We start from the raw sequence: 26,686 nt of genomic DNA on the forward strand, positions 1-26,686 counted from the left end.
AATGTGGACTGTAGAGTGTCAACAAGCTCAGTGTTACAAACACACACACACGAATAAGCCTGAATTGTGAGGGGACAATAAACCAACAAAGTAAGTATAGGTGAATTCCGGAATCTTCAGGCTTTAAATGACTGAAAACATGTTAAACTTACTAGATTTTTGTCAGGATGCTTCGTTATAGCTAATCTTTTAAATGCTTTCCGGATTTCTTTGACAGTTGCAGATCTTTCTACTCCTAACAGTTCATAGAAGTCTTCTCCAGCCAGGACCAGAGACAGCATAAAAAGAAACCAGATGAAGACTTTCCCCTGTCTCATCCTACCGGTCACTATCTGAAACACAAAAATAGCAGCATACTTTGTTGTTCATTTCTTGTAGTTTTCTTAGTGGTTTTTTGTTGTTGCTTTTTGTTTCAGCAAAGCTAGAAATTAAGATATGGAAGCTTTGCATGTTCAACTTCACAAAATGAAGTGACATGGAATAAATACTGTTCCTTGCATTTAACAATCAATAAAAAAATACTTGTTATCGAGTTTCCATATTAATATGCATAAATGATCTACTCATGTAAAGGGAAATATACCACATGTACATGCATACTAATACGATGTATATATCCATGTATGTTTTAGATCATATATACCTGTTGGCTGTGTTCAGTAATAAACCAGTAAAATCTAAGTTCAAAAGTCTAGTTTAATGACAATTAGTGGTTTTTACTTGTAATTGTAAATGCAACATCCCTCAATTGGACATTGTTAGTTCTGGTGGTTTGTTTTTATCGATATGTCGTATCTTGTGCAATACAACCGCACTACGGGGTGCACTTAGCATCACTGTATCATATGTGATGTTTGTTAAAATTTCTCCCAGCTATCACTATATGGTACCAGCAGTCATGAATAGGAGAGGGAGGCGGAGGGGTATGCAATAACTTCATAAGTTATGCTCTCATACTCCACTGACACTTGTTCTAATGATAGCTATTTAATAATTGTCTTTCCTAACAGCTCAAAAGTCAAATTAAAAACGTATCGAACTGATAACATGGATAATTAGCATTGAATTCCAACTTGTTGTTTATATTGAACAATCTCATGACTAATGAATGGTCGATGGTCAATAAAACGAGTTTCACTTTCGTGAAATGATGACAAATGCCAAAGCCGTAATAAGGTCCCATAGATCTTTTTTTAACCCCATGCATTGCTTTAAATCAAGTTCAACAAGTTTAAAAAGTGTAAGTATAACATCAAACTTATATTAAGTTATCTAAATAAAAATGCAGTGATGAACGATTCTTTAGAAATCAGACCAGGTTTGCAATCTGAAATGTCATTATAAGCCTACCGTCTTTCACCTCTCAGTCTGTGACGTGCATTCTAGTCGTGTTTGACTTTCCATTGATTAGATAAGTTTACTAGAGTACATGTGGGTGACATCTGTCGGAAATGTCAACACGTGTATCTACGCATGCGCAATTGAAGATTCGACAATTCTACGTACAACATGTTTTGAATAACGCAGACGAATAATTTTTCGTCCGAATTGATATTGTTTGGGCCATCTCAAATTTTGACAATAACAATATTATCTAAAAGATCGCATAATTGATGAGGTTTAATTCAAAATGGAGCTGCAAGATGAATTTTATAACAATGCAGAATATATTGAAACGGTAAATGATTGAAACTAACAATATAAATATGTGTATTGTTTAACTCGTAAATAAGGGGATCTGCATTGAGCTGAGTTTACCTTTTAAGTGCAGTACACCGTACAGTCACTGAATTTTAGAATTACTTTCACGTAGATGATTTTACCAACATATCTGTTTATCTAGGGTGATTAGGTACTAGGCCAAAATGAGGTAGATTCCGAGATAACCACAGGAACCATTCATCAGGTTGGGAACACTTCCCCTATAGCGAAATATTCTCGCTAAAACGCGATTATCCCTCTTTAACGAGAGAGTAAATATTACCATAAACAGGTGTTTTGGCATCTTTATTGAAAATAATGGCAAATCCCATGCAACGCTGAATAAGTGCGACACACACTCGACATGATGTAAATTGTTTCTATGAAATTGACAACATAGTCAAGAAATTGCATATCAAAGTTGCTACATAAGAAGGAAGTAGTCTGAAATCCAATACACATCGTGAGTGTTTTTGTTTTGATTAATATATTTGCAGAAGTATCAGACATTTTAGCACTTTTTCTTCTTTTTATGTGAAACATGAAGAGATGTACTCCACGGGTGTTTTTCTTGGTTGTACAGAATATATTTATTCTCGCTAGAGAGGGATAATCGCGTTTTAGCAAGTATATATCGCTATAGGGGAAGTGTTCCCAACCTGTTCATAGGAGCGGTATATATCATACTACCCCCTATTTTTATTAGATGGTGGTATGTTATAGACCCCTATTAATATGTGTAAATGGTGTGACCGTTAGACCGAATGAAGCATTTAATGGTCATTGGCGTGTCCCAACTGATAATCATAATTCCATTAAGTACGGTAAATTTTTAATATATATTATACGGTGTGACCGTTGGACCAAGCAAAGCATTTAATGGTCATTGGCGTGTGCTAATTAAGTGATAATCATAATTCAGTTAAGTATGGTAAATTATAATTCATTTAAAAGATATATTATTTATGAAATTTTCCTTGCTCTAAACACTCGGTAACATCTAAATATGAAAGGGGGATATAATGAGGATAACTACAGGATCCGCCTATTTATTTACTGCAGGGAATATAACACCAGCAGACGTAAACTGTGCATTGTGACCTTTTTCAAATCAAACAATTATGAACAAAAACAATACATCCTGCTTGCAATTTAAAAGATAGTTAAAACTGAACAAAATTAACCAACAAATTCAAATTGGTAAAAACATAAGCGTAAATATATCGTAATATAGTGATGTAGAGCAGGAAGGCCTCTACCAAAATTGTAAATTTCATGATCCCCGGGGTAGGGGTTCTGACCCCAGGGACCAGGGTGGGGCCAAACTTGCTATATAGTGTTTATGTGTAAAACACTTAAATAACATTTTCTGTAGTGCTTTTGATACTAAATTGAAACTAAATGAATAGAGCAGATAGTCTTTACCAAAATTGTTAATTTGATTTTCCCCAGAGTAATTTAAGGGTTTTGACCCCAGGGTGGGGCCAAGCTTAGAATATAGTAATTATGTGTAAGTTTGTTGATACTGTATAATATGTATACTTAGGAATAGCAGAAAAGGATGTACAAAAAATGGTGAATTTCACAACCCAGGGGTATGACTTGAGGATGAGTCCAAATTAGTCATATATTTTGATGTTTAAATGTTAATACACCTATTATTTAAAGCCTTTCATCAGTGTATGCACTTTTGAGGGCAGTGGAGTTTTAAGAACACATCTTGTTTTATACTGTTGCTGAACATTAGAATTTAGCTTAGATATTCAGAACAGGAAATTTTTTCTAGGTTTCATAGCCCATGGAAGTAGTGATACTTTTTCACTAGAATTCAGGTGACCGATAAGGCCTTTGGGCCTCTTGTTTTCTTTTACATACGTGTTGCCTTTAGAGCCTTGCTTCGCAGATGGGCCTTTGGGCCGTCTAAGCTTCGCTTGGTATAATTCATATATTATGAAATTCCCCATGTGCTAAACGTCCAGTAATATCTAAATATTAAAGGGACTGATTCACGTTTTTCGAAAGAAATATTTTTCATTTTTGATGTTAAAATTTAGAAATATAGCTAATTCAATGTTGACAACCAAAATTTGGACCGTCTAAATGCAAGGATAAAAGCAATATTTTAGCTTTGATTCTGTGTTATGTAAACAAAGACTTGAGTCTTTTTATGTAAACAAACAAACCAGTGAAATGTTAATTTTGTGATTTAAAGCATCTTGATTTTGTACAATCACAAATTTTAACTTTAAATGATACATTTTACCTAAAGTATACTTCAGATGTGATATATATAATAAAGTTGGATCAATATCAATTTATTTTGAAAACCCCGTAAACAATAATACTACTCAATCTTTGTTTTCAAAACAAATAATAAACTCTCTGTAATGAGCTTCTTTCATGATGAATAACCTTAATTTTTTTTGTGAAACCTTCTAAATATATTAGACTAAATTTTGATCACTTAAAGTGAAAAACAAAATTTGGAGGAAAATCATAAATCAGTCCCTTTAAAAGGACTGGGGATATATGAGGATAACTACAGGATCCACCTATTCATTTAATGCGGGTAATATAGCGCAAGCTGACACAAACTGCATTGTGATGCCACATTTAGCCTCGACTTTTCTCTCTAAGTCTTTCATCTTTCAAATCAAATAATTATAAACAATAACAATCATATACATCCCATTTGCAATTTAAAAGACAGTTAAAACTACTAAACAAAGTTAACCAACAAATTCAAAGTGGGAAAAAAGTAAGCAAATTTTCATTTAAAGAAACTCTTGAACTTGTTGGTCTTTAGTCGCATTACCGTTTTTCTATATGACGATTGGCTAATAACTGTGATAATAATAATCATACCATTCATTTTTAACAAACTGATTGTTTGAATCACAAATTACACGTCAGTCTTGTATTTTTGGCAATCAAAATTAAAATGCAAATAACTGTATAAGCAACTAATGTACAAATCAAAATGGCGACACCCATATGGATCACAAAATTTGTAGTGAACGTATGTAGAGATAATCTCTATTCATTTGGTGATTTTCTCATTTTTTCTTTTACATACGTGTTACCTTTACAGCCTTGCTTCACAGACTGGCCTTTGGCCCGTCTAAGCTTGCAGAGAAAATTAGTGGTTCCAGTGGATAACTCTCCATAATTGTGGGAATACCCAATATATCGTTGACATTCTTAAAGACTTACAGTCAGTGGAAGACCTACAAAAATGTGGGTTAGTTTTTGTGTTTATTAGATAACCGAGACATGCTTAATCAGAAAACCACATTCCGTTTGATGAATAATATTGTATATAGCCCATAGTTTTGTAGGTCTTCAGTTAACTCTAGGTCTTAAATTAGGCAAGCCATTAATTAAATTACTTCAATGATTTGTGATTTAATTTAGATGAAATAAGCGTCACTAATCACAGGAAAGTGAGCAGCTTCTAATCATAATGGAAATAATTGTGCAACCAACAACGGCAGAGATAAAGTGATGATAAACACAAAAATATAAAAGAACTAATTTGACATACCTGTTCAAATCAACATATTTCTGTTGAAATACATTATTTATAAAGTTTTTCAAAATTTAAGGAAGAAACCCATTTTATTTTCTGAGAGTTATGGTGTTTTTTTCATTGTATTCAACAAGATTTCTGGCAGTAATTAAACACATGTATTGTAAAATATCATTCCTTATGAAATATGGAAAATTGTGTTGGGGTTGGGGGGTGTCACATGAGAGCTGCTTACTTTTGCCACACTACTTAGTACTGCAATATCAAAGACAATTCTACAGTTTTTCAAATATATCACATTTATCTATGCATTAGTGCTCTAGATCTCATACAGTGAAGGTAGAGGACATTATAGTTTTGTCGTTATTGCTTGTAACAGCACTACTGTAAATAATTCTATGTTGGGTAGGTTTGAATACAGTAGTAGGTATATTTAGTTTATGACTAAATCTATTAATTGCACTCACTGACCTAGTAAATACGTGTGTCCTAGAAACTCTATGCATTGATGTCAGTCACATTGCAGATTTCTATTCAAATAAAAAAAGCTGTTGATATCAGTGTTTAGTTTATCATTTATGTTAGAATATCTCTTCATACATGTAAACGGTACTGCATATTCATACATATTCTATCTTTTACTGTAGGCATCTGGAAATAAAGTGAGCCGGCAGTCTGTTTTGTGTGGGAGTCAAAACATAGTCATTAATGGAAAAGTAAGTGTAATATTAGGCTCTGCTCAAAGTTATTCTGTAATGTTGTATTGAACAGTGCAGAGTATTGGCTATCTAATTAAAATTAGGCTCTGCTCAAAGTTATTTTGTAATGTTGTATTGAACAGTGCTGAGTAATGGCTGTCTAATTAAAATTAGGTCTCCATACTCCACCTTTCTGTTTTCTTTTCACTGTTTAAAAATGGAGTTGGTGTGAGATTTAATTTTAATTCTAAGATTTGATCTTTAAATGATGAATATGCTGATGGTTTGAAACCCACTGCTGACCATTAGCCTAGGACATTGTAATTCAAGGGGATCCAGTACTTTTATGTTTTTATTGTTAATAGTCTTCCTCAGTATCTTCCTCTGTAAAGAAGAATTCATTATGGTAAATCTGCTTTAAATTGTTTTAAAAATAACATAAAAGTGATTCCATTGTTTAAAAATGTGTTTACATTGACCATAATATCACACCATTTCGATTGACTATTGTTACACCATTAGTGTTGGATTAATGTTGATCCTAAAATTCATTGTAATGTGAATTACATGTATGTATTTTGAATTTCAATGTGTGGCATTATAAATGAATCACGAGTCTGGATTATAAAAACCTACATTTAATGTTAATTAGGCCATCATTAAAAATATTTTTGTTTGATGTACTCTGACCCACATTTTTCAAGGTGGGTCGGTAGGTAGGTGTTTTTGTTTGTTTGTTTTTTAATGTCATGAAATTTTTTAATATTTAGTTTTAAAGTAAGGAGAATTTTCTATTTTTCAAGGGAACCAAAAAAAAAAAAATGAAATTTAAAATTGCTGAAAAAAATGATCGGGTAGGAGCAAATTTGATGGGTCGGTCGGAGTACATCAAGCAAATCAATTTTTATTTTTGGCCTTATTTGTACAAAGTAATGTGACTTTATGAACTCGCAAGTATTTTCAGATTTTATTTTGTGATTGAAAAGGGCTTTTATTTTATTTTTTATCATCATGAAGCATGTGTTTCCCTGCTTGAGGTACATGCACACTGTATTTATATGTGTATATTCACACATGCATTAGAATCTCTAAAATGTAACTATAAGAAAAATTAACCAATATGACGTAAGTCTGTATTTTTGTTATTGTAGACAGTAATAATGACAGATTGTGTAATTCGTGGAGATTTAGCGAATGTAAGGATTGGAAGACATTGTGTGGTTAGTAAAAGAGCAGTGATAAGGCCACCATTTAAAAAGTTCAGTAAAGGGTAAGTGTATAATAAAGTGTATAGTAATGGTAGATGTACAGTTTTAAAAGTGTACAGTAATGGTAAATGTACAGTAATGGTAAATGTAGTTAAGTATACAGTAATGGTAAATGTACATGTACAGTTAAGTGTACAGTAATGGTAAGTGTACAGTTAAGTGTACAGTAATGGTAAGTATACAGTAATGGTAAGTGTACAGTTAAGTGTAAATGTACAGTTAAGTGTACAGTAATGGTACATATGTAAGTGTACAGTAATGGTAAATGTACAGTTAAGTGTACATGTACAGTTAAGTGTACAGTTAAGTGTAAATGTACAGTTAAGTTTACAGTAATGGTACATATGTAAGTGTACAGTAATGGTAAGTGTACCGTTAAATGTTCAGTAAAGGGTAAATGTACATTTGAGGGTAAGTGTACAAATACATGTACAGTGGAACCTCGTTAATCCGGACACTTTGGTTCCTAGCAAAATCGTCCGGATAAATGAAGCGTCCGAATAATTGAATCGCATATTTTCCATCTTTACGTAACCAATATGTGCCTACTTTATTGATGCATATTGAATTAAACACATTCTATCATTGGATTTGACCATTTGCATTAGTAAATAAATTATGATAATGTTAACATTTACATGTATTTCAAAGCACTAAAATTTGATGTACGTGTTCAGTGTATTTACCTGTGCTTACATTGTACATACATATGATCCCTACAAACAAATATACAAAACTGTGTACCGTATGCACTAAAACAAATAATGAAGCACTTTATGTACTTATAAGTAAATAAATCATTCGTAACTAACATAATCATTTACACTTCAAACATTTCATCACACTTTTACTTCTTAAAGAGGCCGGTAATTTCCATGCATCTGTCACGATTCACGGGTTCGGCGGTCTGTTAAAACAATCTTCATCGTCCAAAGTTGATATATTAGAATTTCGTGATTATCATGTCAGTTGACAACATTCTTTAACCAAAATTCAATCTGCCAGAGTTTATATTTCTTATTCTATAATTATCCAAGACAATATCGGGAGAACAAAATCATTTTAGCTCGTAATATCAAGACCTACTACTGCTTTGATCTAGTCATGCGCACCTATTATTTTCATGATGCGATAAGAACGGAACAAAACTCGGATGAAACTAACATTACAGGTACATACAGAATTTAATTGTCATTGTCCTTAAAATGGTAATTTTCTCACTTCTACCCAGAGTTTAAAAATTCAAAGCAATAAAGCTCTACATCGTCACAAGAATCAATCGTACGCAAGTACATTCTACTTGCGTGACATTCTAAACGTTAAAACCTTATACTACATATACATGTGCATGAACATGCATGCATATTTCACGCCAATCAACAGTATAAAATCCAGAATTTAGAAGTATAATCTACACTCTTTAGATTTGAATAAGCCGATATCAATTTACGAATCAGTGCAACTGATATGTGTAGCAGTTAAAAAAAATTATCATTACGGCATGATGTTTAATTTATTAATACTATTAGGGTATTGATCAAGACTATAAAATAATATGCTACATATTTATTTACAAAATTCAACACTACACGCAATAAAGATCTTATGTGCGAAAATTGGCAATACAATGCCTCAATCGGCACGTGCTATCTAACGGACTTATCATCACACACCACCTAATTGGAGGGAGGCGTTGACAGGGTACAGGTAATCGCTTCAATTAGACAGTTTGGCTTGTTTTCTTTATAATTTACGCCATGCTAAAAGTGTCTGACACAGACCTTCCCTAAACAAAATTACCGTCCGGATTAACAGTACAATTTTCAATGCATTATAACGTTTTGTAGTAAAAAGTGACCGTCCGGATCCGGAACGCGAATTTCCGGATTAATGATGCAAAATAATGTATAAAAATTCCGTTCCCTAGAAAAATCGTCCGAAAGGTGAAGCGTCCGGATTAATGGCGTCCGGATTACCGAGGCTCCACTGTACATGTATTTTATGAACTTGTTTATTTGATCTACTTTGAGGCACTCTGTATGAAGTTAACCAGTGCATATACTTCTAATACTATTACTAGGACATTTCTTTTTCTTTTCAGAGTTGCATTCTTTCCTCTTCATATTGGTGATCATGTTTTCATAGGAGAGGATTCTATAGTGAATGCAGCCCAAGTTGGAAATTATGTACATATCGGGAAAAATTGTGTTATAGTGAGTAATGATTGTGGTCATGTATTGTGTAATGAGAGAGTTTAATTGTTGTTTAATGTGCTGGATAAAAGGAGTTTAATTTACTTGTATTTTCATGGCTGTAACTTGCATTTTTATGGCTGTAACTTGCATTTTCATGTCTGTAACTCGCATTTTCATGGCTGTAACTTGCATTTTCGTGGCTGTAACATGCATTTTCGTGGCTGTAATTAACATTTTCATGGCTGTAACGTGTGTTTTCGTGGCTCTAACTTGCGTTTTCATGGTTGTAACTTCATTTTCATGGCTGTAACTTGCATTTTCAAGGTTGTAACTTGCATTTTTGTTGCTGTAACTTGCATTTTCATGGTTGTAACCAATGTTTTCATGGCTGTAACTTGCATTTTCAAGGTTGTAAGTTGCATTTTCAAGGTTGTAGCTTGCATTTTCATGGTTGTAACTTGCATTTTCGTTGCTGTAACTTGCATTTTCAAGGTTGTAACTTGCATATTCATGGCTGTAACTTGCATTTTCGTGGCTGTAACCTGCATTTTCATGGTTGTAACCAATGATTTCATGGCTGTAACTTGTTGCATTTTTCAGGGGAGACGATGTGTGCTGAAGGACTGCTGTGCTATAGCGGACAACACTGTGCTTCCACCAGAGACGGTGGTGCCACCCTTTACCGTGTTCTCGGGGTCTCCTGGTTTGTACACTCTGCTTCATATACAAATTTTGTACTCTGTATAAAAATGTTCAGTATGCAGTATATATATTGGAGTGGAATTATGGGGGTGATTGCTACATGACCCCCCACTCTCCATCCTTCTTCCACTCCTCCTTCATAATTGAAACAAATGAGATGTGTGTTCCTTAAATGCATGTATACACTGTATATTCAAGATGTCATATATCTGAATTTAAACAAAAAATTTCCATTTCTAGCGTGGATGCACATGTAAATGTATAAATGTAAACTGAAGGGAATTTTTACTTAATGTAGGGCATTTTACTGAAGAGTTGCCAGAATGTACTCAAGATCTGATGGTTGATGTTACAATAAGTTATTATCAGCATTTCAAGGCTACTCCCTCCAGCAAAACAAAAGACAGACATAGATAGGTAAGGTGTGCAGATTTTCCACATCAAGACATGTACATGTAGGGAAAATATTACAGTTTTCTGACGAGAGTGAAATTTCAGTATGAGTCTTCTGTTTCAATTTTTTTCAACCAACATAATTTCTAGTATCAAGGGGGTTTCTCAACATTGACAAAATCACTATTTGTGACAAACCCCACCTCTTTAATAATTGTAAGATTTGCTCCAATTGGCGATTAATGTCTTGCATGCATTATTTCATAGGAATAGGCCTCTAATGTGAGCTTTTGTGTCAGAATAAGTTTAATGATACAAATACATGAGAATATAATGATTAAATGTACCACCCATGAAATGACATACCAATGAAACTGTAAAATCGATCACAATCGATGAAAATTGGCCTCCAGGAATATAAATGATTCCACAGGTAATATAATTACAGATTATTCCCGCTGCATGACAAATGTATCTGCCATTTTCATTTGTATAACATGCATATGTACATGTACTATGGTATTTACTGAGGTCATTTGACTTATCATGTATACATATACTTTATATTGCACATTTTTCATGAATGAACATTAATAGATAAATTAATCATTATATTCTCAATGTATGAAATTTACGAAACTCGAGATCATTTACAAATATCGCTGTCCAGTACCTTTGTACAAAATTTTCAAAGGAAAACACTGATCATGTCTCATTGAAGTTGAAATGCAGAAATCATAGTGGTATTTTGTATGCATGCAGGCAGATAAAAGTGATGGGGGCTACCATTCATTTGAACTCTTTCAGTAATTCATAGGGTTAATTGATACATTTCAAAGTGACTGATGTACTATGCATGTATGAGTTTCCTTTAATGTAATTTCATTGATCTGTCCATGTCTTGTGATTTATCCATGTTAAGTCAACCTCAGTGGAAACAAGTTTTAGAAACCATGCTTTTTATGTTTAGGGAAAATGATATATAAGTACATGTACATAGCACAGATCATTAATAGTAAAGTTAGAATACTACACAGAAAACAAATATCAGAAGAGGATAAAAATACATGCAAGATTAGGGTTAGTAAGCAGAGCATCAGAAACGTCCGTTACATTCTCTCTACATGAAATTCAGAGTGCTATTTACTATTGCGACAACCCCTAAAATTGAATGTCAATTTCTGCTGCACGAGACAAGATTTCTGTATGGCATCACAGTGAAATTCACACTCGTTCGAAAAATGTGATATTTTTTATGCATCTTCATTGTATACTTGTGGCTGATTCTTCTGTTATACACATCGTCTGCTGGCAAGTTCACAGAGAAAACGTGGATAGATCATGTGACCTTCTCCAGAACTTTTCTAGTAAATCTGATAACATTTAAATTTCTAATTACTTAGTGGCATCTTGAAGGGACTTCAGAATGTATGAATATTGAGTCATGTGACTGATAAAATCATATGATACTAAAGATAAAAAGCCCATTTCCCTTTGAGGTATCAATATTCTTAACTTCATTAAACTGATAAGCAGCTGCAATTTGGCACCAGTTTTAGTGATTTGTTAATTGTAAATTAAACACTTTAAAATTTTTATTGTACCTTCTGATTGCTCAATTTTATTCTCTGAATTTACATATTTGATGTCAGATGCTTTTTGTGCAAGTTTGCTCAGAAGTAACGGTACATGTCCAAGGATGAAATCAACTATGGGTATCTAAAGATGATACAAGTAAACTGGTGTTTATTGGTAATTAAGGTTACAGAAAAATATTTTATGAAAATCCAATTCATATAATTTTTCAATTTTAAAAATGTTGTCTCCATTTCATTTTCAGCTCCTGAAAGCAGTATGAACATGGGGCCAGTTGATGTAGTGCAATATGATTACGTGAGGTTATTTATGAAATGGAACAGTGCTTTGACTTTGTTTACTATACCACAGAATTGTACAGTGTACATGTTAATATTTTGTTCATGGGTATGCTTATGGGTACAATTAAAAAGGAATGAATGGTTATAGTTCTTTTGTTATGCCAGTGGTAATTAATAGAATCCCTCAGTAGTACAAGTCCTAGACTGCAAATCTTGTCCCATCTAATAGGTGGAATTTCCATATCCCATACAAGTAAATAAGGAAGGATTATGTTTCTCACATTTTCTCTATAGTTTATTGTTATTCAGGAGCTCTGAAAAAATTCAAAATTTTCAAAATCCTCCTTAAATGCAACAAAATACCAAACACAGTACATAATACACCTGTCACAATCTAATGTTGCGTGTGTTTCTTAAGTCATGATTTGTAAAACTTTACTTAAGAAAGTGTCATCCATCATCAAGCTATGACATTTTGTTTTGCTTTGTATGGATAAAAGTCCTAGATTAGAAACTGACAGGAGGTAAATTGGCAAACCATTCGCTCTGTGTGTAAAATATTTCCCCAGAATTGACAAAGTTCAACAACCTGTAATTTTTTCAAACATAAAAGAAAATCAAAAAATTGTTGGGAATCACAATTGTTGCAAAATGCACATCTTCAAGTTGTTTACAAAGGCCTTAGGTTGAAAATAGAGAAGTTAAGGAAGTACTATACATTGTCATAATGGCTGACTTCCTTTGAAAACATGGATGAAAATATAGATATCAGCAATATTTGTCTATTCATTTAAAATTTTAAAACCATCACTCACCTAGCTGAATAGCTCAGTAGGTTAGCACGTCGACTGCTGAACTGTAGATCGCGGGTTCGAGTACAGGGGTTTAAATTTTTTTTCATATTGCTTATTACTAAAACTGCATTTTTTGAGTAAATAAAGTAAATTTAAAGTTTTCAATTTCAAAATATTTTTGTACATGCATGTATCCTCCACTTTTCATCCATATAAAATTTCTCTGGTGTAGGATACTTCCTAAATGGACAAACCAAGTACTCTGTAATATTTCCAAAAACTGTCCAAGTTCAACATCCTGCAATTTTCTAATATATTGAAGAAAATTAAAATCTTTATTACATGCACATCTTCAATACTCATACAAGCATTTGAAAATTAAGAAGGTCCTCACTTGAAAACCGTGGGAGGAGTTGGCCAGACAAACCATGTACATGTACTCTCTATTATTTCCTCAAAACTGACGAAGTTTAACAGCCAGTAATTTTCTCATACATTGAAGAAAATCAAATCTTTTCTATATGCTCATCATTTTAAAATATCCATACACTTGGTAAAATAAGGTCCACACTTGAAAACTGTAGAAGACAGACAAATCATGTACCCTCCACATAACATTAAATTTGAAATAAAGTCCTACAAGGGAGGTTGAAATGAATCGAAGACGCGATGATCTAGAGTGACCACAAAGAGTGTACACAACAATTTACAAATATTGCAGCTTGATATTCATCAGGAAAATGAAAATAAATACAGAATGGACAGATGAACGGATGTGCGAACATTGCTGTACCATGATATGTCCAGTCTAGAGACAGGTGTATAAAACTAATTGGGGGGGGGGGGGGGGGGGGGGGGGGGGCGTGCCTAGAAATGGTTTATTTACACTTAAAGTGTAAACAAAAAAAACCTAAAACTCTACTCTGGAAAGCTACATCAAATTAAAATATGAAGAAAACAATACAATTAATACCTGTGTAACAGTATTTTCAATGGTTTGAATTTTGGCGATTTGATCCTTATAAGGTAACAAGTTATATTATGCACTTCCAATCTGCAAAGTACATTATACCTACATTTTTTTTATAAAGATATTTTGCAATTGTAATGTTTGGGGATTTTCCTCATCTGCCAAAAATAGACAACATTCTGCAGAAAACACCCAATTATACCTTATTTATAGAAAATGTTATGATGTCATCATCAATGATGTAGTAGTGTAAGACAGAACAATCTCACATAACTGCAAGGTAAAATTACATGTAGTTTCACACTTGTAATGAGAAATACATGTTATACTCCTAAAGTGTCATAAAATATGAAATGGCTCAGTTGCTCGTTATGGGACAGAGATTCACCAACAATTGTATCATGCATTATTTTCAGTCCACATACAATACTGTGTACTAATATGCCCTGAAGGGGAATTTTGAATGGATAGAGATGCAGAGAGGGGCCCTATTAAATGATGTCAGTTCCCCCACTCTATTAAGGAATTCCCATCAAGAAAATACAGCACTGAATTTCAAACAAGCTATAGTTTTTTTTAGCTCACCTGAGGTGATCAAAAGTCTGTCTACTTTGCAAATTTTCAACTTTTTCTACAGAATCACTTGTCCAATAGCAATAAAACTTGACATAAAGTATTATGCTTGCACGAGGGCATGCTTCTAAAGGGAGATAATTGGGAAATGGCGACATTAGGGCGAGTTGTTACAAGTAAGAACCACTCTGCCAGAATAGCCAATATTTGCCTCATAAAACGAAGATTCAAGTGTGTTGACACCAGGACTCCTGTAGCAGAAGCCACACCCGAGTTGCACATAGAATTATGACTACAGGGAGAAAAGTAGTACATAGCCTTCAACTTCATAGCTTTCATTCAATAATATAATAACAATATAAGATATCATATAATAACAACAATACAGCATATCGATATTGAAAAGAATTTATCACAGAAAGCTACATTACACAATCAATAAATGGAATGACAACAAATCCATGTTCGGAATCCATATCATATCACTGTATAATTTAGATTTATTGCAATAATTGTGCCTTTATAAACAGAGAGGAATGTACGGTAATGGTGTGTCCTTAGGTTTGTTTAATTTGTCTCCTTACGCTGCCGCACAGGTTACTTATGTCTTCCTGTGCACCTGTCAGTCCTTTGAATTCAATCTTATTGATAATCAGTTTGTAAACCAGAAAGAATGCAACTAGTAAAGTCAAGGTCACAAATGTAATGGCTCGGCCAATGACCGCTAGGTGGCTGCTCTCCCGATCCATCTCCAAACACCAGAATCCGTACAGCCCTATGGCACTGACTACACAGAGTATGGTGTAGAACAGGTTATCAGACCTGGCCTTTTCTAAGCCCTTCTGTACAATAGATTTGGACTCCAGAAGTAGGTCATATAATTTCTTCTCGTCCCTTACTTCGGGGGATTGTTCGAGATCTGTAATGATGAACAATAACTGTTAATGTGCTCCGTACAGCATGCCAGCATGATACCTTGCAGTTCATTCCCTCATGTATTTTCAAAAAAATTAAAGTTATTTCTGAAGTATTGTCTCTTTTGTTTACCACTTGCGACATGCACTGTAGATTTAATGGCTCATTTTGTTGAGAATCGTGTCATAAACCTGTCTGTCAGTGATGTACAATGTATATTACCAACGTTGTGTTCTGCTGGTGGGTAACTGTCATGGAGATTTATAGATGCATCACTGAGAACCAACTCCGAATGGACAACACACATGCACAAACAATAAGCCGGTGTTTAAAATGGTTTAGTGTTTATAAGCAATGCTTCTTTGTCAAAACTATTTCTGATTGACAGGTACACATGACATGATTCTCAGTATTGCAGTACAAAATGTAAAAATGTGTCATTTCCATAGCCTTTTCAAGACATTTTATATTCTGGTACACATACCTTTTTTCTTTTGGATCAGTAGGTGGGCTGTGACACCTTCATGGTCAGAATAGTTGTAGGGTTTCCCGGGGATTTTCCCAAAGTCCAGACTGCAGCTGGACACCTCCATCTCCACACCTTGACAATACAGACACATGTTGAAGTAAAAAAAAAAACCTGGCTAACTTGGACACTTATTTCTCTGTATTAAAAATCTTGCACATTCCTCATTTTATTCTGCTTGATTTACTAGTATTACTTGTATATCTAATTTAAACAATACAAAGTAAACCTTTAAATGTAACAAAATTTTAAGAAAAATCCCATTCCTGTCTATTAATGATTTACAGACTCAACAATTACATGTATGACAAACACTAATTATGTAAAACTAAAGCTGCCCTAACAGTTTGATATAACTGAGGGGCTTATCTAAACGAGGCATATGTTATTCTTTCTTTCCATCCTTAATCATGGCTCCTTTACCATGAGGTAAATTTTTTTCTATGACTGACCTTGACTTTCATCAATGACTTTTTCACTCTGTCAGGTCATTGGTTACCTTTGTGCATATCAAGTCCCTCCATAATAAAGTTATGGCTCTGACAAATAATTATTTGTAATGAAGTTAGATGGACAGAGAGACATGGTAATTCCTATATAGCATGTACATGTACCTCCGTAAGTGGTTGAGGGATGTATAATAAAACCATATTGAATTCTTGTCTAGAAGACCTATATATCTAATTCAATTTAACAATAAGTGTTTACTTCAATGTATAATGATTTCGCTGACCTTGGTTGACCTTATACAGGAGATAGTCTAGTCGTCTGCCAGCCGGTTCTAAGCGCTGTACATTGTCAGTGCTGAAGCTGTTGTCCTTTCTCTCATTAGTGTGACCCAGCTCATTTTCTTCATTCTACAAAGGATGGATGAGATCAACATAACTGAGAGCAGTCAATGATTTCTCAACGCATGCATATTACACAGAACATGTACATAAACTTTGTTTGGAACCTGACAGTTTTTGTTTGAAGTCTATCATAGTGAAGGACAGAAAGTACTACTAACTTCTCGACTACATTCAAACATTAACACGTCTGGCATTATCAAATAGAGAATCCTAATACAGAAATTATACATGCTACCCAAGAGTTCTAATCCACTGAAGATGAGAGTGGCAGATCAGGTCCCTGGGTTTGCAAAGATGATTCAATAATTAAATATACATATGCTGTGATGTCTTTGTTTCAAGGTCTGTTTGTAAGTTTTTCACTCTTATCCATTCTATCAATGGGATGACATTTTCCTTTTATTTTCTTCTTAAGCATGTCTATGTTCATGAAATTGTAACAAATTTCCTTGAATAGTTCTGACCTAAGTCTACCACATTTAAAGTCTAGCTGTCTTGTACGGTTCAAAAGTTATGATCAAGATCAAAAGACAAAGAAACACTTAATAGCAGCATGCACCTCAATATTCCATCACTGGGGTATAAAACGTCTTCTCAGTTTAGAAGTAATTGAGCATATAAGATATAATGCCATTGAAAGATCTTTTGAATTTTCAAAGAATTTCTTATGAAAGCTTATACAGCTGAGACCATCCTTATTATCCACAACTTCATGATTTCTTTTGTAATTACTTCCCTTAGCAAATAACAGTTCCTACTTGATGAACACATTTTTATGCTCTGTCCTATTTGTTTTCACTTTATTCACCAGAAAGTTTTCTCAGATAATGGTTCAAGGATAAATGACAAAGAACTAATTGATATCATAAGTGGTCTAGCTTTTTTTCTTTCTCTAGAATGTCTGCTTCTTTTACATCTTTAGTGTAGTATGAGTTCAAAATGAACAAGAAAACAAGAAAGAATACTGCTTTGTACTTTCCCTTATGGTGCCACAACATGGAACAGCGCTACTTTACAATGGTATCATTTAACATACTGAAAGGCAACAAACTCCAAATCTATGCATCTTCTCTTTGACCTTGGATGTCTGTAGTTAAATCACATGCTATTCTTTTTACTGTGACCACAGCATGGTTACATGTGATTACTGACTGTGTAATATGACCTTTAACCTATGACATGTTCATTCCCTCACTTACCATCTCTTTGTAGCTGACATGAAATGGAAACAAAAATGTAGTGTCCATAAACTTTTTACATTTAATTACCAATTGTATATTATCTTTTAATTGACTAAGAAATGTATAAGTATCTTCTCTTCCAATCTGTCAAGTCAAATCTGCCAGCAAGTACAAGGATGATAGTTACATATGCTGTCCATATCATCATTACATTTGACCTTTGACTTTATTATGATCTTTGACCTCATAACCCAGAAATCAATAAGTATCTTCCTCCCCCTAAATGTTATCTCTGTAGTAAGTATCAGAGACTAAGATCTGGATTGTTACTCACAGCCAAGTTAATAAGATCTGGATTGTTACTCACAGCCAAGTTAATGCAGCCCCCCCCCCCCCCCCCCCCCCCCCCCCCCCCCCGCAACTTTGTTACAAAGAGATAAAGCCAGTGTTACAATCATCTCTGTTTATACCTGTACTTGCTAAACATGACATAAAAAGTACATTTGCAAACATAAAATAAATTTGTAATGGCTACTAATTTTGGGATGTTGTTTTATGTAGGTTTAACCTTTAAAACTCCACCCATGTGGATTAGCAAAACAAGATTGGATCAGCCAAAAGTGCTCCAGGAGTTTGATATTGCTATTGCCTAAATGCTATCAGACAATTTCGACTCCAGTGCTTCTGACTTTCACAATAAAAGCAAATGAATATCAATAATTCAGCAGTAAACTTGATCAAGTCAATCAATTTGCACTAGCGTGACAATGCAGGACTCATCTTCCTTTCATGGGCCACATTGCTTACCCGAGTTGTAGGTTTTCTAATTTTACAAGATGAACTCTTAAACTTTGGACACCTAATGTGGCCTCTGATACTCAATCTCTATACAAGACCTTGTTCTACACTACATACATGAGATGAGCATGGCTAGTTCTACACTACATACATGAGATGAGCATGGCTAGTTCTACACTACATACATGTACATGAGATAAGCATGGCTAGTTCTACACTACATACATGTACATGAGATGAGCAAGGCTAGTTCTACACTACATACATGAGATGAGCATGGCTAGTTTCTACACTACATACATGTACATGAGATGAGCATGGCTAGTTCTACACTACATACATGAGATGAGCAAGCTAGTTCTACACTACAATACATGAGATGAGCATGGCTTGTTCTCCACTACATACATGAGATGAGCATGGCTAGTTCTACACTACATACATGAGATGAGCATGGCTTGTTCTCCACTACATACATGAGATGAGCATGGCTAGTTCTACACTACATACATGAGATGAGCATGGCTAGTTCTACACTACATACATGAGATGAGCATGCTTGTTCTCCACTACATACATGAGATGAGCATGGCTAGTTCTACACTACATACATGAGATGAGCATGGCTAGTTCTACACTACATACATGTACATGAGATGAGCATGGCTAGTTCTACACTACATACATGAGATGAGCATGGCTAGTTCTACACTACATACATGAGATGAGCATGGCTAGTTCTACACTACATACATGAGATGAGCATGGCTAGTTCTACACTACATACATGTACATGAGATGAGCAAGGCTAGTTCTACACTACATACATGAGATGAGCATGGCTAGTGCTACACTACATACATGTACATGAGATGAGCAAGGCTAGTTCTACACTACATACATGAGATGAGCATGGCTAGTTCTACACTACATACATGAGATGAGCATGGCTAGTTCTACACTACATACATGTACATGAGATGAGCATGGCTAGTTCTACACTACATACATGAGATGAGCATGGCTTGTTCTCCACTACATACATGAGATGAGCATGGCTAGTTCTACACTACATACATGAGATGAGCATGGCTAGTTCTACACTACATACATGAGATGAGCATGGCTTGTTCTCCACTACATACATGAGATGAGCATGGCTAGTTCTACACTACATACATGAGATGAGCATGGCTAGTTCTACACTACATACATGTACATGAGATGAGCATGGCTAGTTCTACACTACATACATGAGATGAGCATGGCTAGTTCTACACTACATACATGAGATGAGCATGGCTAGTTCTACACTACATACATGAGATGAGCATGGCTAGTTCTACACTACATACATGTACATGAGATGAGCAAGGCTAGTTCTACACTACATACATGAGATGAGCATGGCTAGTTCTACACTACATACATGTACATGAGATGAGCAAGGCTAGTTCTACACTACATACATGAGATGAGCATGGCTAGTTCTACACTACATACATGAGATGAGCATGGCTAGTTCTACACTACATACATGAGATGAGCATGGCTAGTTCTACACTACATACATGTACATGAGATGAGCATGGCTAGTTCTACACTACATACATGAGATGAGCATGGCTAGTTCTACACTACATACATGAGATGAGCATGGCTAGTTCTACACTACATACATGAGATGAGCATGGCTAGTTCTACACTACATACATGTACATGAGATGAGCAAGGCTAGTTCTACACTACATACATGAGATGAGCATGGCTAGTTCTACACTACATACATGTACATGAGATGAGCAAGGCTAGTTCTACACTACATACATGAGATGAGCATGGCTAGTTCTACACTACATACATGTACATGAGATGAGCAAGGCTAGTTCTACACTACATACATGAGATGAGCATGGCTAGTTCTACACTACATACATGAGATGAGCATGGCTAGTTCTACACTACATACATGAGATGAGCATGGCTTGTTCTCCACTACATACATGAGATGAGCATGGCTTGTTCTCCACTACATACATGTACATGAGATGAGCAAGGCTAGTTCTACACTACATACATGAGATGAGCATGGCTTGTTCTCCACTACATACATGAGATGAGCATGGCTAGTTCTACACTACATACATGTACATGAGATGAGCAAGGCTAGTTCTACACTACATACATGAGATGAGCATGGCTAGTTCTACACTACATACATGTACATGAGATGAGCATGGCTAGTTCTACACTACATACATGTACATGAGATGAGCAAGGCTAGTTCTACACTACATACATGAGATGAGCATGGCTAGTTCTACACTACATACATGTACATGAGATGAGCATGGCTTGTTCTCCACTACATACATGAGATGAGCATGGCTAGTTCTACACTACATACATGTACATGAGATGAGCAAGGCTAGTTCTACACTACATACATGAGATGAGCATGGCTAGTTCTACACTACATACATGAGATGAGCATGGCTTGTTCTCCACTACATACATGAGATGAGCATGGCTAGTTCTACACTACATACATGAGATGAGCATGGCTAGTTCTACACTACATACATGAGATGAGCATGGCTTGTTCTCCACTACATACATGTAAAAGTGTTTGATATTAGTTCAGCAGTGTTATTTAGTATAGGTGACAACTTCTTCACGGTTGACATTAATGGGTATTATATATGTGACAACTTCTTCACGGTTGACATTAATGGGTATTATATATGTGACAACTTCTTCACGGTTGACATTAATGGGTATTATATATGTGACAACTTCTTCACGGTTGACATTAATGGGTATTATATATGTGACAACTTCTTCACGGTTGACATTAATGGGTATTATATATGTGACAACTTCTTCACGGTTGACATTAATGGGTATTATATATGTGACAACTTCTTCACGGTTGACATTAATGGGTATTATATATGTGACAACTTCTTCACGGTTGACGTTAATGGGTATTATGAAATTTCAGACCACACAGTACATACAACATGGTCGTTGGGAATATAATTTGTATTTTTGAGCAAATTTCAATTTACACTGCATACAGAAAGTTTTGGAAAGTCATTTCTAACCACATGAGTTTTGGGTGACTGCTACATGTATCTAACAATTATTTTTTTCTTAACAAGAGGGTGTTCTTTTACTAACAAAATAGAACAAGAGGCCCATGGGCCACATCACTCACATGAGTCACCTTAGTGATTTTTGTATTAAAAAAAATTGCATCTTTATTCCCATGAAAAACTTTGCCCCCATATTGTGGCTCCAACCTAGCCCCATATGGTCACAACACAACCATGATATAATGTCACAAGATAAAAACAAGAGGCCCATGGGCCACATCGCCCACCTGAGTCACCTTGGCCCATATCTGAAGACTTTCCATATATATTTGCATGTAAAACCTTAGTCCCTATTATGGCCCCAACTACCCCTGGAGGCCACAATTTTTGCAAACTTGAATCTACACTATGTCAGATAGCTTTCATGTAAATGTGAAATTCTTTGGCCCAATGGTTCTTGAGAAGAAGATTTTTAAAGATTTTCCCTATATTTGTATGTAAAACTTTACCCCCCCCCCCCACTTGTGGCCCCATCCTATCCCCGGGACCATGATTTGAACAAACTTGAATCTGCATTATGTCAGAAAGTTTTCTTGTAAATATCAGCTTTTCTGACTCAGTAGTTCTTGAGAAGATTTTAACTATATATTTGTATGTAAAACTTTGATCCCCCTTGTGGCCCCATCCTACCCCCGGGGACCATGATTTGAACAAACGTGAATCTGCACTATGTCAGAAAGTTTCCATGTAAAAATCAGCTTTTCTGGCTCAGTGGTTCTTGAGAAGAAGATTTTTAAAGATTTTTCCTATATATTTGTATGTAAAACTTTGATCCCCTATTGTGGCCCCATCCTACCCCCGGGGGCCATGATTTGAACAAACCTGAATCTGCAATATGTCAGGAAGCTTTCAGGTAAATTTCGGTTCAGGTGAGCTAAAAACAAGATGTGTTTGTGAAACACAAATGCCCCCAATAATGGCCAATTCCGAAGATGGCCAAGGTCACGACAAATATCTTGGTACCAGTAGAAAGATCTTGTCACAAGAAATGCTCATGTGCAATATAAAAGCTCTAATATTTACCATTTAGAAGTTATGACCAATGTCAAATTTTTTAAAAGTAAATCAAGTGCCAGGGTCAAAAGGTTTAGTACCCATGGAAAAGTCTTGTCACAAGGAATACTCATGTGAAATATCAAAACTCTAGCACTTACTGTTCAAAAGTTATTAGAAAGGTTAAAGTTTCACAGACAGAATGACAGACAGGACAAAAACAATATGCCGAAATGTAAGGTTCTGCCAAATGGAATCTATCTACAAATTACAAAAACCTTACCTTAAATAGTTCAGAGAATATTGCCAAGAGTAACTTCTCAAAAGTAGGTCAAAATCCAAGGTCAAGGTTATAAAGTAAAAAATGTTGGTACCAACAGAAAGGTCTTTATACAAGGAATGCATAAATGAAATATGAAAGATGTATCACTCACCATTCAAAAGTTAAGAGCAAGATTAATAATTCAGTTAAAGTTTTAAAATTTGGGTCATACTCCAAGGTCACACTGTATAGCATTATAGCACCAAATAAGGAATCCATATACACATGTACTAGATATGAAAGCTCAGGAGATATAACATAAGTTAGGTTTTCTTGAAAGTAGGTCAATCTCAACAGTCATGGTAGACTTGCTCAAGTCTCTATGTTTAATAATCAGTGCTCTCTTTAATACTTTTGATAATGCCAAACATATGTTTGATGACATTAAGTATGTAAAGAGCAGAGAAACACAGTAAAATTTGGATGAAATGATAATGTAATAAAAACAACATAGAGACTTGAGCAGGTCTACAGTCATGGTCACAAGCACAAAAATGAAAAGAAAGGTCTTGTCACAAGGAATAAAGCGCAATGAATCTGATCAAAATAAGATCCTTGGATCTGTTCCCCAATTTTGCAACACAAGACAACCCTTGACAATGTATTTAATAAGTTACAGTCACGAAAATGAGCAGATCAAAGCATCCAATTCTGATTACATTGAAATTGGCACAGGTTCTGTAGCATCCAAGTATGTGAAAAATTTCTATCACAGACAAGCAAACAAACAAACAAACTTCAATTAGAAAAAATTAAACATCTGACTCAGGCAAGCTAAAATAACTGACTATTGCATATATGACAAGAAAATTGTGTTTTGCAGCAACTGTCCTAAACATTTCCACCTAAAGCATGAGTGATATCTTGCTTGTTTATTAAACCTTACACTACCCAACTACAAGTATGTCACCACTTCAAATATATGACTTACCTTTACTAGCCAGCAGTCATGCAAGTTGCCATTGGTGATGATCATCTTGTATCCAAGGTCAGAAGGTCGAAGGTTAAAGTCACCTCCAACTATGACCAAGTCACATGATCCAGAGGTGTATTTTATAAACTGACTCATATCAAATGCCTGGGCAACACGATGAGCGAGGTATCATCTGACGCCATGTCATACTCTGCATGCAACTGGAAAATTCACTTGTGTATCTGAGACAATTGAATGAATCATCACAGTTCAAAAAATCATTATAATTACTTATGTCTATGCATCATAACATTCATTTCAGAATCTGTTGCACAGAAATATAAGCATGTCAAATTCTGTACTACATAGAAAATAAAAACATTCTGTTTTTCTCATTCTGTATTTCTCAGAAATAAAATGCCTGGGTTGTGTATATTATTGGGGTATAAAAAGAGTGGGAGCATGGGATGATTTTCATTATCATCCTTCAGAATACAAAATCATTTCCATTGGCTGCAAACAGGTCACATTGCCATGACAACTGTGATTTCTCCTTAGTTGATAACCCTCCTTATATCTGACTACATTTTTAACTAGAAAACTAAGTTAAACTTAGTCAGGAGGAGAGTCCTGCAGATAAATAAAGTCATATAAAATGTACCAGAAATAACTATGTCAATCTGAAATTTTAATTTCATTCCTTTAATAAACATGTACACTTTTTTGTCAATTTGAAAAGTCAGAGCTTCTTTCAATATAAAAATGTGAATTCATTAATCGATAAATGTGCAACAAAAATTTGCAGTACTTAAATTATAAAAATACTAATTCACATTTAAACAGCAGACCCATTGGATTTATTTCTATCTCAATATTGATAAATTTTTTTACAACTATGCTGTAATAACATAAAAAAAACTAGACAAGGTAACTACATAAAACAAAAGAGAAATTAATTTATTATCAATTCACATCCTGGATCCTTTACCATAAACGTGATGAAACAAAAGATATCATAACAAATGTGTGACATTCTTTGAAATTTAGTCATGAATTATGTGTCTGTCTTCACTAAAAGCACACCATTTTACTTTATTTGTGGTGTTTGTTTAAACCTACAATTCCTTGTGGTATTGCAGTCTAGACAAATTATTGTGCAATCTGAATGAAGAGGGTCACATGTCTTTATTAAAACTGTCGCACAATGATAGACAATGTCACTAGGACTCGGGAGCCTAAATGATTTCAAACAAATTCAGCACACATTCATAGGTAATACAACCAGTAAATAGATTTTTCACATAAACATAGAAAGGAAACAAGTTTATCTTAAAAATTTTTATAATTTCAAAGAGCATTTCTTGAATTGTAGGAAAAACCCTTTTCTATATACCCATTAGAGGACCAGATAAATTCTGAAACTGACGAGAGGCCCATGGGCCTTAAATGTCACCTACATATCACACAACATAGAATATGAATTGGAAGTGCTGTAATACTACAATGTGACCCATTAGGGTTGAGATAAAAATTCAATGTCTAATGAAAAACTAAATTCACATACTTTACACCAAGACCCCCCACCCCCTTAAAACTAAATATGATGAATGTTGAAACTAATCGACTAATGAGTAAAAACATACGATTATAACTAACGCTCTGTATACCTTTTCTACTGTTTATTCACAAATGAAAGTGTACATTAAAACTATTAAATGTTCATTTTAAAATGTAATATTATTACATGTTTGTGGTTTTTAACAGCCACTTGTCTTTCCTTCTTTTACCACTAAAGTGTAATCGATGTTGGATGACAAAAACTTACGGAGATTTTATCACACACACCCCCCTCCCCCTAACTATTAGAATTTAAATTTTTATCCAACATCAACCTCTTAGGAAACATGTTTAAAAAACAACTTTATTTCAAATAATAACCTTGACCTTAGTCAAATTATTCAGGATTATGACACACTGCCTGATCATAAGTATGCACTTGATGTTCAGAAAGTAAGACTATTTTTAAAAATGTAAATGCATTATCAGTTTATGAGTCACCTGGAACCCCACCCTGGGTCCAGAACCATTAACCCAGGGTTTACGAGTTTCACAATTTTGTTATAGACCTCATGTTCATCACTAATTCACTACGCACCAATTAATGTGTGTGGTACACATTCAGAATTTTAGGTAGGGAGATGGGTAAAGACTTATGTATTTTTCACTATTGATTTCCTCCCTGATATAAAGATTGGCTGGAGGGCAATGAATTTCATGATTTTGATATCGGCCTCCATGTTCATTGTCGCTCCTTACCCAGTTCTTGTTC

The 26,686-nt window shown here is 34.7% G+C and overlaps 3 protein-coding genes across 6 annotated transcripts in view; 1 reads left to right on the plus strand and 2 right to left on the minus strand.

The window, feature by feature from the left end:
* The window catches only part of LOC125680877 (dnaJ homolog subfamily C member 10-like), a 25,823-nt gene extending 24,340 nt beyond the window's left edge, over window positions 1-1,483 (minus strand). Inside the window, exons 1-2 of one of the 2 annotated variants that reach the window (XM_048920679.2) lie at window positions 1,351-1,483; window positions 153-332 (exon numbers count right to left, since the gene is read on the minus strand). In XM_048920679.2, coding sequence (XP_048776636.2) covers window positions 153-317 — 165 coding nt within the window. In that variant the 5' untranslated portion in view covers window positions 318-332; window positions 1,351-1,483. The remainder of the gene's footprint in view (window positions 1-152; window positions 333-1,350) is intronic. The other variant, XM_048920680.2, reaches the window with a different exon arrangement.
* Window positions 1,472-12,508, plus strand: LOC125681287 (dynactin subunit 5-like). Of its 3 annotated transcripts, none has more exons than XM_056155732.1 (8): window positions 1,500-1,678; window positions 5,878-5,946; window positions 7,080-7,198; window positions 9,298-9,409; window positions 9,992-10,094; window positions 10,392-10,510; window positions 10,900-10,919; window positions 12,327-12,508. In XM_056155732.1, the coding sequence occupies exons 1-6, from the start codon at window positions 1,631-1,633 to the stop codon at window positions 10,508-10,510; spliced, it is 570 nt and encodes a 189-aa protein (XP_056011707.1). In that variant the 5' UTR covers window positions 1,500-1,630; the 3' UTR covers window positions 10,900-10,919; window positions 12,327-12,508. The 3 variants fall into 3 exon arrangements, with proteins under 3 accessions (XP_048777267.1, XP_056011707.1, XP_048777268.1); XM_048921311.2 differs by lacking the exon at window positions 10,900-10,919 and adding an exon at window positions 4,793-4,942 and having other exon boundaries at window positions 1,530-1,678; XM_048921310.2 differs by lacking the exon at window positions 10,900-10,919 and having other exon boundaries at window positions 1,472-1,678.
* A 2,582-nt stretch (window positions 12,509-15,090) lies between these two features.
* Window positions 15,091-26,686, minus strand: part of LOC125681454 (putative neutral sphingomyelinase) — a 23,304-nt gene continuing 11,708 nt past the window's right edge. The window contains exons 6-8 of the mRNA XM_048921561.2: window positions 16,875-16,998; window positions 16,100-16,216; window positions 15,091-15,619 (exon numbers count right to left, since the gene is read on the minus strand). Of these exons, the coding sequence (XP_048777518.2) occupies window positions 15,258-15,619; window positions 16,100-16,216; window positions 16,875-16,998 (603 nt within the window). The 3' untranslated portion in view covers window positions 15,091-15,257. The remainder of the gene's footprint in view (window positions 15,620-16,099; window positions 16,217-16,874; window positions 16,999-26,686) is intronic.

The sequence above is a fragment of the Ostrea edulis genome, chromosome 2 (assembly GCF_947568905.1).
Source record: "Ostrea edulis chromosome 2, xbOstEdul1.1, whole genome shotgun sequence".
Lineage (NCBI taxonomy): Eukaryota > Metazoa > Mollusca > Bivalvia > Ostreida > Ostreidae > Ostrea > Ostrea edulis.